Here is a 13390-nt window from a genome sequence, read left to right as displayed (position 1 = left end):
TGGCAGCACCTCCCAAATCCGCCACCTCCTCCAGGATAAGGGCAGCAGGAGCATCATCACCTCCAAGTTCCCCTCCAAGTCACACCCTTCCTGCCTTGGACATTTATCGCCGTTACTTCATCATTGTTGGAAGCACCTACACCACACAGAATGCAGCAGTTCAGGGAAAAAGGCCTACCAACACCTTCCCAGGTCAACTAGAAATGGGCAGTAAATGCTGGCCTTGACAACTACGTTCACGTCCTGAGAATGTTAAACAATTCTCCTAATTCTATAAATGATTCAGAACAATATTGCACTTCTAATATTTTTACACCAAGTATTAGATACTATATGCAGGTCGCTTCATATCGTACAAACAAAAATAAGCTAATGATTGGTTGATCTTGCACTATCAGAACATAAACTACATCAAACTCATAACATGGCTTTTTGATCTGACATTATACAACTAGTGCTATTTTTCCAAAATGTTTGTGCAAAATCTCTGAGAATATGTGCTAAAATTCTTTGCAATACGAGTATGGACATACCCAGTCTGACAGACTTTGAATTTTTAAATGCTTCATATCCTCCTCCTAATTCTGCGGCCAGATTCTGAAGATGCTGATGGGTGATGGCAGCAATGTGAGATCCCATCTAAATGGCCATTTTTCGCGTGAGCCGAGACATAAATGTCAGCAGGTTATTCAACCATGAAGGCTGAGTTTAATGCTATTCTCACCCAAAGTTCTCTCATACATTTTCCAGCAGGAATCATTAAATAACAATCAGAAGTGGGAACACTAGTCAAGGAGCAGAGGACAATTGTAGTACCTTAGACTTTGCATTAAAAATTTCTTTTGTCAAATAATCTAGTCAAAGGTGTCTGCCGAATGCATTCCTTGAGGAAACTGATGCACTTGGTGGAATACTTCTCAGGGAATTCTCTAAAATGGTTTACATGCTGTGATGTGTTAAAATCCACAGATTGCACCTGAATATTTAATAGTTTTCTAATTTTGATCATTGCCTCTATATCCTTGTAAGAAATTATTTTATCTGCTTTCGAATACAAGAAAAGTTGAGGCCACCTCGATGGGTCCACCTTCAAGGCATCATAGAATGATAGGGAGACAAATTGTGTTATTGGATAAAGCAGAATCTTAAGGAGCACAATCAAGACAAAAGTGGGAATAGCAATGCACTTCACAAAAACGTTGGTTGATGAATCCAAGACAGCATACAGTGCAGTGATACTACCCTGGAGGTTCCTGTTTCCAGGTGTACTATCAAAAATGGTTCCTACTACATTTAACTTGGAGAGGTAAGTTTCAGTTTTGTTATACTGGATCTCAACAATGTGGCGGTACAGCATGCATCCACCATTACTGAAAACATGGAATAAGATTGGATGATCTTCTATGCCAATGTCAAACACAACATCTAAGAGTTTTCTTGCTGTGCATTGGAGACTTTTGCTGAAGATTCCAGGGAAAAATATCTGGCGCCACGGAGCGGTGTATCTGAGAACGATACAACCCTGAAACAAGAAAAGTAAATATGTTTTAATACAATATACAAAGACATTTATTACTATCTCAATGTGAACATGTTCTTTAAGCAAGGAAGAGAGACAATGATGAATTCTGTGATAACCGTGGAGGATTCTCAACACAGACAGAGTGGTAATTGAATTTGCACAAGTTTAAAAATCCACAGGCTGCAGCCACTGTGACGCAGGTGGAGGGGAGGGGGGAGGTTTAATGTGGTAAACAGCTAAATTTCCTTTTTGTGGTACACCACAATGTTGCAAGTTGTTATCTCATTAGGCTATCTCATTATAGATAGCCTGACAAAATGACCATAACCCATTATTGTGGGGCTAATTCTACTCATGTGTGCCAAGGATGAAGTATGTTATGAGAATATATTCAGGGAAGAAGAGGTGGTTGGCTTGGTTAACAGGCTTATTGGTAAATTTCTGGGGGAAAAAGGAGTTGAAGGCACAGCCCTTCAACTTGCTGGGAAATCAGACAATAGAGACAGACTCTTTAAACAGAAGACTGCAAGGTGCAGGCCTGGAGCTGGAAGGCAAAATGCAGGTCGTCAATTCTTGCAGTGAGAATTTGTATCGAAAGAAAGGTAATGCTTTAAAAAAAACCAAGTCAGATCATGAAAGGGATAGGATGTGTGGTTTGTTATTCTTTCAAGTTGAGGACTGTGATTGAGTGGAAGAAATAGGATTTGCTTTAAATGATACTCTGTAAATTCACTTGCTGCCTACAAAATAAAGCAGTTTGATTAAACTGCAACAGACTGTATCTCACTAAAATGTTTCTCTGCCTGCCTACTGAAAGATTAGCGAGTGCTAGTGAAGGCCTGTGTGTAAGCCAGGGGCTCTCCACTGCCGTAACTTCAGAATTGCTGCTCATTTTTCCACTGAAGGTAGGACGGCCAATCGAGAGAACCCCAAGGAAATTCATGAAAATTAGATCCAGTTTGGATTACAAAGGCGCCCTAATTGTTATACCCCTTTATTACGCTATTGTATAATTAGATATTGAGCAGAACGGTCAGAATACACAGTGCAAGATGCTTGAATCACTTACCGAAGCGACCAACACCGCTGTACCGGAAAGAATATCTAAGGCAGACCCAAATTTGATAAAAGTGCATTCATAAAAATTACATGTGTGCACGCATTTCCTATCTGTCATGTCACACTTCTCAGCCACAATTTATAGGCACATTTCTCACAACAATTTTCAAAGAAAAAAAAGCTAATCATTTGCAGAGAAACTCTCCCACCAACAGGAAATACCTCAACACAGGAATCAAAATGTCTGTCGTCCATAACATAAAATAACCTTAATAATCACACTTAAAAAAAAAATAAGACTGCATAATTCTCTCACCAAACAATTTTATTCTCATTGATGTACGGCTGTCTACTTAACAATTAGACATTGTGCATTGCATGTGCATTCCTGTTCTTATTATATAGCATATCATCTGAATTATGGGCACCACCACCAGGAAATGTACAAATATTTAGAAAAAAAAGACATGAATCAGGATAATACAAGGCAGATTGCAGCAGGAAAAATATTCAAGCATATTTATTTTAAGAACCACATCAGTAGTCAATACAGTTTTAGAAACAATATGTTTTTTTATCGAAACACAAATCTACAAGAATTATTATAGAAAGCAAAATTAGATACTGATTAAACACAATAATGTGAATAGAACTTACAGCAAATTAGTGATGCCATGTGTAATCCGCCTTTGTGTGTAGATCATTGAAAACTTATAGATCTGCTCTGCTAATACTCATTATCTAACTAACCAGCAAATTAATATTTACCTAGCAAACCACCCGGAACTCAGCACAGCCCAAGGATCAGTGCCATTTCCCAGTAAACCATTGAGGGCGCAGCACAGAGAAGGGATCAGTGCCTCTTCCCAGTAAGCTCGCAAGAAACTCACTAAAAAAGGACTACTTTTGTTGAATTTGTGAGTCTTGTTTTGTGAAGTGTTTTAATGTTTGTCGATCCTATGAAGTTTTGCATCTTTGGTCTGAGAGTTGGTCAATTTGATATTGTAACATTAAGGTATTTAGTGTAAACACATTTTGATCCATCTGGTAAAAGGCACCATAAGCCAGGGGGAAGGTTCTCTGTTTACGACCAAGACACGTGTCTCTTAATTTCTGCCATGCTTATGTAACCTGAATTCCCTCTGTATGCACATTTTAGTTACAGACCTGAGACCAATACTTCAGCCTCCCTTTTTAGTCTCTCTTGCCCCCTTCTCTCCAGTCTCCTCCTTTTCCTATCACCCCATCATGCCAGCTTTGATTTCTTCCCTTTCAATTAATTTTCCACCCAAATCCCTACCCCAACCCATCACTATTCTTCTGTATCTCTAGTCTTCTGCTGCCATCTCGATCTTCAATCATCTTTGAATATGCCCACTCGCTTAGAATTCTCCAGTGGCTTCGAAATAAATCACTCCGACAATGTCAGCCTAGATCTTGTGCTCAAGACTCTGCTGTGGGATCCACAACTTTCTGACTTAGAGGCGAGAGTACTACCATTGATTGGTGTGCAACTGGTTTAGCCAAATCTCACCATATGGTTGGACCTCATCAACTGCTATTGGGCTTCACTCTGCAGTTTTTGCTTGATTGAAAGTTGACTTGCAGGAAAATACAAGAACGTAGCAGTGGGAATTAATTGATGGATGTTTAATGGAGGTCTGCTCAAACTCTTCATGAATTGTAAGGTAATGCAAATTAGTTCAGGGAACATAAAACAAACACTCAACGTACTAATATTAATTTAATTCTATCTTAAATGAGCTGATGAAATTGAGAGATTGAGGAAAGCCCAGCCATGTGGAGATACCCTTAAAAGGAAGACATCATTAAAATTTCAGAGATGGGTAGCCCGACAATTAAAATTTGATAACATTAAAAAGTGTCCTATTTTAGCTCGGCTGGTGGAAATTATGAGATAAGGCCAAACCCCCAACCCCACAGGGTTTGAACAAATGCCTTCCATGGAACCATCGAAGTTTGCAGCATAGAAAGTACCCATTCGGTCATAGAATCATAGAAAATAGGTGCAGGAGTAGGCCATTCGGCTCTTCGAGCCTGCACCACCATTCAATAAGGTCATGGCTGATCATTAACCTCAGTACCCCTTTCCTGCTTTCTCTCCATACCCCTTGAAACCCTTTAGCCGCAAGGGCTATATCTAACTCCCTCTTGAATATATCCAATGAACTGGCATCAACAACTCTCTGCGGCAGGGAATTCCACAGGTTAACAACTCTCCGAGTGAAGAAGTTTCTCCTCATCTCAGTCCTAAATGGCCTACTCCTTATCCTAAGACTGTGTCCCCTGGTTCTGGACTTCCCCAACATTGGGAACATTCTTCCCGCATCTAACCTGTCCCGTCCCGTCAGAATCTTATACGTTTCTATGAGATCCCCTATCATCCTTCTAAACTCCAGTGTATAAAGTCCCAGTTAATCCAGTCTCTCCTCATATGTCAGTCCAGCCATCCCTGGAATCAGTCTGGTGAACCTTCGCTGCACTCTCTCAATAGCAAGAATGTCCTTCCTCAGATTAGGAGACCAAAACTGAACACAATATTCCAGGTGAGGCCTCACCAAGGCCCTGTACAATTGCAGTAAGACCTCCCTGCTCCTATACTCAAATCCCCTCGCTATGAAGGCCAACATGCCATTTGCCTTCTTCACCGCCTGCTATACCTGCATGCCAACTTTCAATGACTGATGAACCATGACACCCAGGTCTTGTTGCACCTCCCCTTTTCCTAATCTGCCGCCATTCAGATAATATTCTGCTTTTGTGTTTTTGCCACCAAAGTGGATAATCTCACATTTATCCACATTATACTGCATCTGTCATACATTTGCCCACTCACCTAACCTGTCCAAATCACCCTGCAGCCTCTTAGCATCCTCCTCACAGCTCACACCGCCACCCAGTTTAGTGTAATCTGCAAACTTGGAGATATTACACTCAATTCCTTCATTCAAATCATTAATGTATATTGTAAAGAGCTGAGGTCCCAGCACTGAGCCCTGCTACACTCCACTAGTCACTGGCTCCCATTCAGAAAAGGACCCATTTATCCCGACTCTCTGCTTCCTGTCTGCCAACCAATTCTCTATCCACGTCAGTACATTACCCCCAATACCATGTGCTTTGATTTTGTACACCAATCTCTTATGTGGGACCTTGTCAAAGGCCTTTTGAAAGTCCAAATACACCACATCCATTGGTTCTCCCTTGTCCACTCTACTAATTACGTCCTCAAAAAATTCCAGAAGATTTGTCAAGCATGATTTCCCTTTCATAAATCCATGCTGACTTGGACTGATCCTGTCACTGCTTTCCAAATGCGCTGCTATTTCATCCTTAATAATTGATTCCAACATTTTCCCCACGACTGATGTCAGGCTAACCGATCTATAATTACCCGTTTTCTCTCTCCCTCCTTTTTAAAAAGTGGTGTTACATTAGCTACCCTCCAGTCCATAGGAACTGATCCAGAGTCGATAGACTGTTGGAAAATGATCACCAATGCATCCACTATTTCTAGGGCCACTTCCTTAAGTAAGCAGACAATCAGGCACCGGGGATTTATCGGCCTTCAATCCCATCAATTTCCCCAACACAATTTCCCGCCTAATAAGGATATCCTTCAGTTCCTCCTTCTCACTAGACCCTCGGTCCCCTAGTACATCCGGAAGGTTATTTGTGTCTTCCTTCGTGAAGACAGAACCAAAGTATTTGTTCAATTGGTCTGCCATTTCTTTGTTCCCCATTATAAATTCACCTGAGTCCGACTGCAAGGGACCTACATTTGTCTTTACTAATCTTTTTCTCTTCACATATCTATAGAAGCTTTTGCAGTCAGTTTTTATATTCCCAGCAAGCTTCCTCTCGTGCTCTATTTTCCCCCTCCTAATTAAACCCTTTGTCCTCCTCTGCTGAATTCTAAATTTCTCCCAGTCCTCAGGTTTGCTGCTTTTTCTGGCCAATTTATATGCCTCTTCCTTGCATCTAACACTATCCTTAATTTCCCTTGTTAGCCACGGTTGAGCCACCTTCCCTGTTTTATTTTTACTCCAGACAGGGATGTACAACTGTTGAAGTTCATCCATGTGATCTATAAATGTTTGCTATTGCCTATCCACCGTCAACCCTTTAAGTATCATTTGCCTATTTATTCTATCCAATTCATGCCTCATGCCGTCGATGTTACCTTTTCTTAAGTTCAGGACCTTAGTTTCTGAATTAACTGTGTGGTCACTCTGCATCTTAATAAAGAATTCTACCATATTATGGTCACTCTTCCCCAAGGGGCCTCGCACAACAAAATTGCTAATTAGTCCCTTCTCATTACACATCACCCAGTCTAGGATGGCCAGCTCTCTAGTTGGTTCCTCGACATATTGGTCAAGAAAACCATCCCTAATACACTCCAGGAAATCCTCCTTCACCGCATTGCTATCAGTTTGGTTAGCCCAATCTATATATAAATTAAAGTCGCCCATGATAACTGCTGTCCATTGTGTCTTGTGCTGGACCTTTGCAAGGGTAATCCAAAACTAATTCCATTGCCACTGTTGTAGCTTGACATTTACCTCTGCTTCAATATTTCTATAATTTTCCCTTAAAGGATATTATGGGCTCTGCCTCAACCATTTCTTATGGTAAAGCATTCCATGCTCCAATAATTGTCCCAGTAAAGACATTTTTCTTCGCCTCTCTCCTCACTCCTTTATTGACAAATATAAACTGTTGAACCCTTGTCACTGACTCACCAACTAAAGTAAATCTTCTTTTGCTATTCACCTTATCAAAATCTTCATAATTTTAAAAACCTCTATTAAATTTGCTTTTAGCTTTCTCTGTTTCAATGGAAAGTCCCAGTAGTCCAAGTCTTTTCTCATTGTTATGGTTTTTCCAATGCTGGTATCATCCTGGTGAATTTATCTTAAAAGAGCAAGTGCCAGTGAAATTCCAGGGAAGGAACAACATTGAGGGTGGTGATAGGTTAATCCTATTTTAAAGTAGTCCAGTTGTAATTTGGGGATTGAACAAGTGACTCCCATTAAAACAAGCCAAACAATTAAAATTTCAGAGAGGGTTGGTCCACTCAAACTAGTTTTATACAAAATAAAATCAGAGCAGTAAAATTAGGGAAAATCAAAACTAAAGTTCCATACAATGCCCACTGGTTATGGGATGTATGCAGTGAGATGGTAGGATCATCCGGGCATGAACTATAGCTCAAAACATTGGCAAGAAACCACAGTGGACAGTAGAATTGGCCAGCACAGGCACGATAGGCTGAATAACCTCCTTCTGTGCTGTATCCTTCTATGATTCCAAGTACTTACTTCTTTCTGTCCATTACGTCATTTTCCCTTGAACATCTCAAATAAGTCTAGATAGCATCATGATAACCATGATTAAATGTGGAGGAATTTTCGGATGAGCAGGTTCTAAGTAAATATATGAAAAAAAGCCATGTTTCTCAATACCAACCTGATTTTTGTAGATATAGCTGTATTTTGCTAAATGCTTGTCTTTGCAGCCACCCCAACCCAACAGAATTATCACAGGGTCTTCTTTAAAGCCTAAAATACACACAAAGTTATGTGTACACTATACAACAGTACATCTAACACAGTGATATTTGCACAATATTATAAGTACAATTTCTATTCAGATTCCTATCTGAGAAATCTAGCTTTGTTTAAAAACGAGTCCTTCCCGAACAATCACAATCAAGCAAGTATTAAAGGGCAATTAGCTGGTTACAATGTTCTCCTTTCATTCCTTGGATTCAGGTTTCATTGAACTCAAACTGATGGTGGAATGAAAGTCTATTCTGCTGGATGCAAGACTCCAAAATATTTGCTTTTGTAGTCTTAATTGAATGCACAGCACAAACCGGGGCATAATTCAGCATTAAAAGGATAGAAATAAATAGGGGGAGATGGAAGACTAATATGACAGTTTGTATAGAAAACTTAACTGTGAACCAAGACAGCAAGTGTTCAAAAACTATTTGAGCTTGAAGACTTCACAGCTGAGCCAAACCATCTTTCCACTAATGGTCCTATTATATAGGTGGCCAGTGGGGTTGTCGGAACAGGCAAGCCTATTCCTACTGAGATACATAAAGAAGCAATACCCCTAAATATTCAGGGACTGGTTGGCCCACTCAAAATGATTTTAGAAAAAATAACCAAATTAAATCAAAGGGGTCAAATCAGGCAGAATTAAAACAAAGATTCCACATGATGTGCACTATTCATAGAAGGTACCCAGCCACAAATAGTGGCGTTTTTTCCCCAAACAGTAATCAGGAATAAAAAAGCAAAAAACCTGCGGATGCTGAAAATCTGAAATAAAAACAGAAAATGCCGGAAATACTCAGCAGGTCAAGCAGCATCTGTGGAGCGAGAAACAGAGTTAGCATTTCAGGTCAATGCCCTTTTGTCAGAACTGGTAAAAGTTAGAGATGTAACAGATTTTAAGCAAATACAGTAGTAGGGAAAGTGGGGGGGGGGCGGGGGGAGGCGCAGGGAAGGGAGGAACAAACAAAGGGGAAGGTCTGTGATAGGTGGAAAGAGGTGTGATTAAACAACAGAAATGATGGTGCAAGGCGAAAGGGAGAGGTAATGGGACAAGAAACAAAAGATGGTCTCGAGGGGGTGAAAATAACAAAACAAAAATCATTATCAGCAACTGCAATCCGAAAATATGGGGAGACCAAACCCAGATTGGGTGATCGCTTTGGGGAACTCCTCCGTTCAGCCCACAAGCGTGACCTTGAGCTTCTGGTCTCTTGTCACTTTAATTCTATGCCCCACTCCCACTCTGACCTCTGCCTCCTACACTGTTCCAATGAAGCTCAACAGAAGCTTGTGGAACAGTACCTCATCTTTCAATTAGGCACTTTACAGTCTTCCAGACTCAACACTGAGTTTAATAATTTCAGATCATAACACTGTTCCCATTTTGTAATGATTCTTGTTTTGTTCTTACCCCACCCGCCCACGTCTGCACTTGCTTAAAATCGGTTACATATCTAACTTTTTCCAGTTCTGATGAAAGGTCATCGACCTGAAACATTAACTCTATTTCTCTCTCCACGTATGCTGTGTGACCTGCTGAGTATTTCCGGCTTTTACTGTTTTTATATCAGGAATAGAAATCCTATCTAATACCTCCTTCCCTATCCCCGAGACACTGAAGTCAATGGGGTTGACTTGCACCCTCATGTGGCTGTATTATATGCGTTAGCTTGACTCAGTTGGTAACACTCTCCTCATCTCTGAATCAGAAAAGTTGAGTTCAAGCCCCAATCTAGGACTTGACCACATAATCTAGGCTGACACTTAGTGCAGCACTGAAGAAGGGTTGCATTGTCAGAGGTGCTGTTTTTTCAACTGGGACATTAAACTGATCAGCCACAGTTCCTGTTCCTGATTGTCTTTTTTTAATTACCACATCTGCATATTCATGTAGAAATTTAAAAAAATCTTTCTTTTATTATTCAAAATAATTAATTGGATCTGAAGTTCTCTTGATGACACAATAAGGCACTAAAGAAATGCAAGTTCTTTGTTTTTTTTTTACAGTAATTAACATTTTTAATGAATTTTCATCATCAGTAAAGAAATAACAACAACTTGCACGTATAATAAGTACCTTTCATTTAATAAATGTCCCAAAAATTGGAGGCCAGGAAGTGAAAGAGAATTTTGGGAGGTGTCTTCAGGCATAGACTGAGAGGCAAGTTTGAGGAAACCTTTGAAGGTGGGGAAAGAGATGGTAAGGAAAAACAGTTTAGGAAGAAAATTCCAGAGTGAAGGGGCCCAAAGGCTGAAAATAATGGTGGGTTGGGGACAAACAGTAAGTCAGAATTGGAACAGCAAAGGGTGTGTGGTAGGACAGAGGGCTTTCGCAGATTGCTGAAGTGGAGTGCGTCAGCCATGGTTCAGTTGATAGCACCCTCGCCTCTGAGTCAGAAGATTATGAGTTTAAATCCCACGCCAGGGACTTGAGCACAAAAAATCTAGACTCCAGTGCAGTACGGAGGTGCTGCATTGTCGGAGGTGCTGTCTTTCAGACGAGACATTAAACTGAGGCCTCGTCTGCCCTCTCAAGTGGACGTAAGAGATCATATGGCATTATTTCAAAGAAGAGCAGGGGAGTTATCCCCGGTGTCCCGACCAATGTTTATCTCTTAATCAACATCACAAAAAAATTATCTGGTTATTATCACATTGTTATTTGTGGGAGATTGTTATGCGCAAATTGGCTGCTGCGTTTCCTACATTACAACAGTGACTACACTTCAAAAAGTACTGTATTGGCTGTAAAGTGCTTTGGGACATCCGGTGGTCGTGAAAGGTGCTATATAAATGCAAGTCTTTCTTTCTTTGAAGTCACGGATGGGATTTGAAAAGGGTGTGGATTTTAAAGTCGACATACTGGGGTACTGGAAAGCCAAATGAAGATTAGTGAGGACATGGTTGAGACACGTCGAGAAAGGAAACCATGAGCTCCTCGCACTTGTTAGAGATGAGGGAGAAGGGACATGAGAGAGGGGTTTAAGAAGACAGCTGGTAGTGAAAAAAGCCAGGGTTCTCTTTGCTTTCCAGGATGATCCTAGAATAATGAGTGATTTTGGCACAGGAGAGCAAGGCAGGAGAATACTGGATGTGACCAGCCAGATCTGGTAATGGATGGCAAAACCAGTTGTGTGCCAGATACGCTCAAGTCTGTGGCGCACCATTTCCCATTTGACGCTGTGATTAGGTCTGTTATATTGTAATGGAGCAATTGACTAACTGGAACAGCAATCATGTAGCTTTGTTTATTTGGGTGTATTTTTTCCCCCAAGATAGGTTGCATTGTGTGAAATTGTGTTTTCATTTAATCTATCAATATTACTTGTTAAATAAAAGAAATGTGTAATTTACCAAAGAGAATATAGTGTTTAAAACTGAGCTCAGGGTTGAGCAGGGCTCTCACTGAATCTGCACAGCGTCATTTATCCACCTTGTCCTAGTGCTGTTCGGGGTTGGACTCCCGGAATCATCATCATCAGCAGCAGCAGCCCCTCGGAATCGAGGAAGACTTGCTTCCACTCTTAACGGGAGTCCTTGGGTGGCTGAACAGTCCAATACGAGAGCCACAGTCTCTGTCACAGGTGGGACAGATAGTTGTTGAGGGAAGGGGGGTGGGACTGCTTTACCGCACGCTCTTTCCGCTGCCTGAGCTGCATTTCTGCATGCTCTCGGCATTGAGACTCGAGGTGCTCAGCGCCCTCCCGGATGCACTTCCTCCGGGAACAACCTCAATGTGATCTGCCGCTCAAATAGATGGCAAACGGTCAAAATCTGGATTAACACGCACAGAAACCACTCGGCTTCGAAATTCCCGACAGGGGTCGAGCACGCGGAACTCTTTAAAGTATTCTAAAAGATTTAAATAAATATTGCCTTCATGACACCACGCTAACCGGGACTCGGAGACTATTCTCATGCATCTGGAGGTGGCCACAGGAAGAGCGCGGGTGAACTGCGGCAGGTGCAAAGATAGCCAGAGAATGACTTTCAGCAACACAGAGCCAACTTCACCTGAATCGGTGAGATCAGGGAACACGATGGTATATTCCAGCTCGGCGTCTCCCATCCTTTAATCTCCGCTTAAACCGCAGGTCTGTAATGTCACCGTTAACGATAAACACCCGGATCCAACCGATCCGGAAACGCCTTTTGGCCAGGCCTTTCACTTCCTTAGCAACCGCTGCAAACAGGAGGCTTGGCCAAACGGCCAAGCCCCGCCCTCCCCCGCTTCACAGCTCCGATTGGCCCAGCCCGCTGTCCTCATGCAGCAATTGGTTAACGGGAACGTCAATTACGCAATTGCTTGTATTCGGTGTACTTTCTTCAAGGTAGGCTGCACGGTGTGTGATTGTGTTGCCGCTTCCAATATAGCAAAATAACTTGTTAGCTAAGTAAAATAAACTTGCCCGTTATTAAAACAATCAACTTTTGAATCGGCCAAACACATCCTCGAAGCAATTACGGTTCTAGCTAATACGCTTCTTGATCTTTCTCGTGTTTAAATGATAACATGGATCGTGAAGAAAGTTAAGCCACAAAATACAGTTCTTCTCAACATCATTTCATGGAATCCCAACGAAATAACAAACAGTAAAACGTTTGAAATTATATATGTGTACGCTGACAATGTACCTGTTACAGAAAGGGATATTCTGGACCAGAGAGAGAGGTTCAATGATAACTGAGAACGAGTCTCTCATGGCGTTATTTGTGGATCAATGTTTTTTTAATTGGAGACACAAAGAGGGAGAGGCAAGAAACGCACTGGGACGTCGAGGCGGTTGAGTATTTAGTTGAAGGGAGCTGCTATTGTATCCTACTCGGGGCAGAAAATCTTTATTCCTCCTACGTACTCTGTCTTACTGACTTATTTTTCTTCTTCCCTCTTTAGTCATTTTCCTCCATCACATTAATTTTTACGATACCATGCATTACTTTACCAATTGAATCATAAGAACATAAGAAATAGGAGCAGGAGTAGGCCATTTGGCCCCTCGAGTCTGCTCCGCCATTCAATAAGATCATGGCTGATCTGATCATGGACTCATGTCCAATTCTCTGCCCACTCCCTGTAACCCTTTACTCCCTTATTGCTCAAAAAATTGTCTATCTCCGCCTTAAATATATTCAATGACCCAGCCTCCACAGCTCTCTGGGGCAGAGAATTCCATAGATTTACAACCCTCTGAGAGAAGAAATTTCTCCTTATCTCAGT

The 13390-nt window shown here is 41.3% G+C and overlaps 2 protein-coding genes across 4 annotated transcripts in view; one reads left to right on the top strand and one right to left on the bottom strand.

Annotated features, from left to right (window-relative positions):
- Window positions 1–680: 680 nt before the first annotated feature.
- tmem53 (transmembrane protein 53) lies at window positions 681–12308 on the bottom strand. Its single transcript, XM_070886853.1, has 3 exons — window positions 12187–12308; window positions 8075–8166; window positions 681–1522 (listed from the first exon to the last, which is right to left on the bottom strand). Exons 1-3 carry the CDS (start codon window positions 12239–12241, stop codon window positions 830–832), a joined length of 840 nt encoding a protein of 279 aa, XP_070742954.1. The 5' UTR covers window positions 12242–12308; the 3' UTR covers window positions 681–829.
- A 175-nt stretch (window positions 12309–12483) lies between these two features.
- LOC139268542 (armadillo-like helical domain containing protein 1) overlaps window positions 12484–13390 on the top strand; it is a 65675-nt gene continuing 64768 nt past the window's right edge. For 2 of the 3 annotated variants that reach the window (XR_011594052.1, XM_070886851.1), the window contains exon 1: window positions 12484–12503. The gene's annotated coding sequence lies outside the window, so the exon portion shown is untranslated. The remainder of the gene's footprint in view (window positions 12504–13390) is intronic. The other variant, XM_070886850.1, reaches the window with a different exon arrangement.

This window comes from Pristiophorus japonicus, chromosome 8 (genome assembly GCF_044704955.1).
Source record: "Pristiophorus japonicus isolate sPriJap1 chromosome 8, sPriJap1.hap1, whole genome shotgun sequence".
Classification (NCBI taxonomy): Eukaryota; Metazoa; Chordata; class Chondrichthyes; family Pristiophoridae; genus Pristiophorus; species Pristiophorus japonicus.
This window is presented reverse-complemented; position numbering and strand designations above follow the sequence as displayed.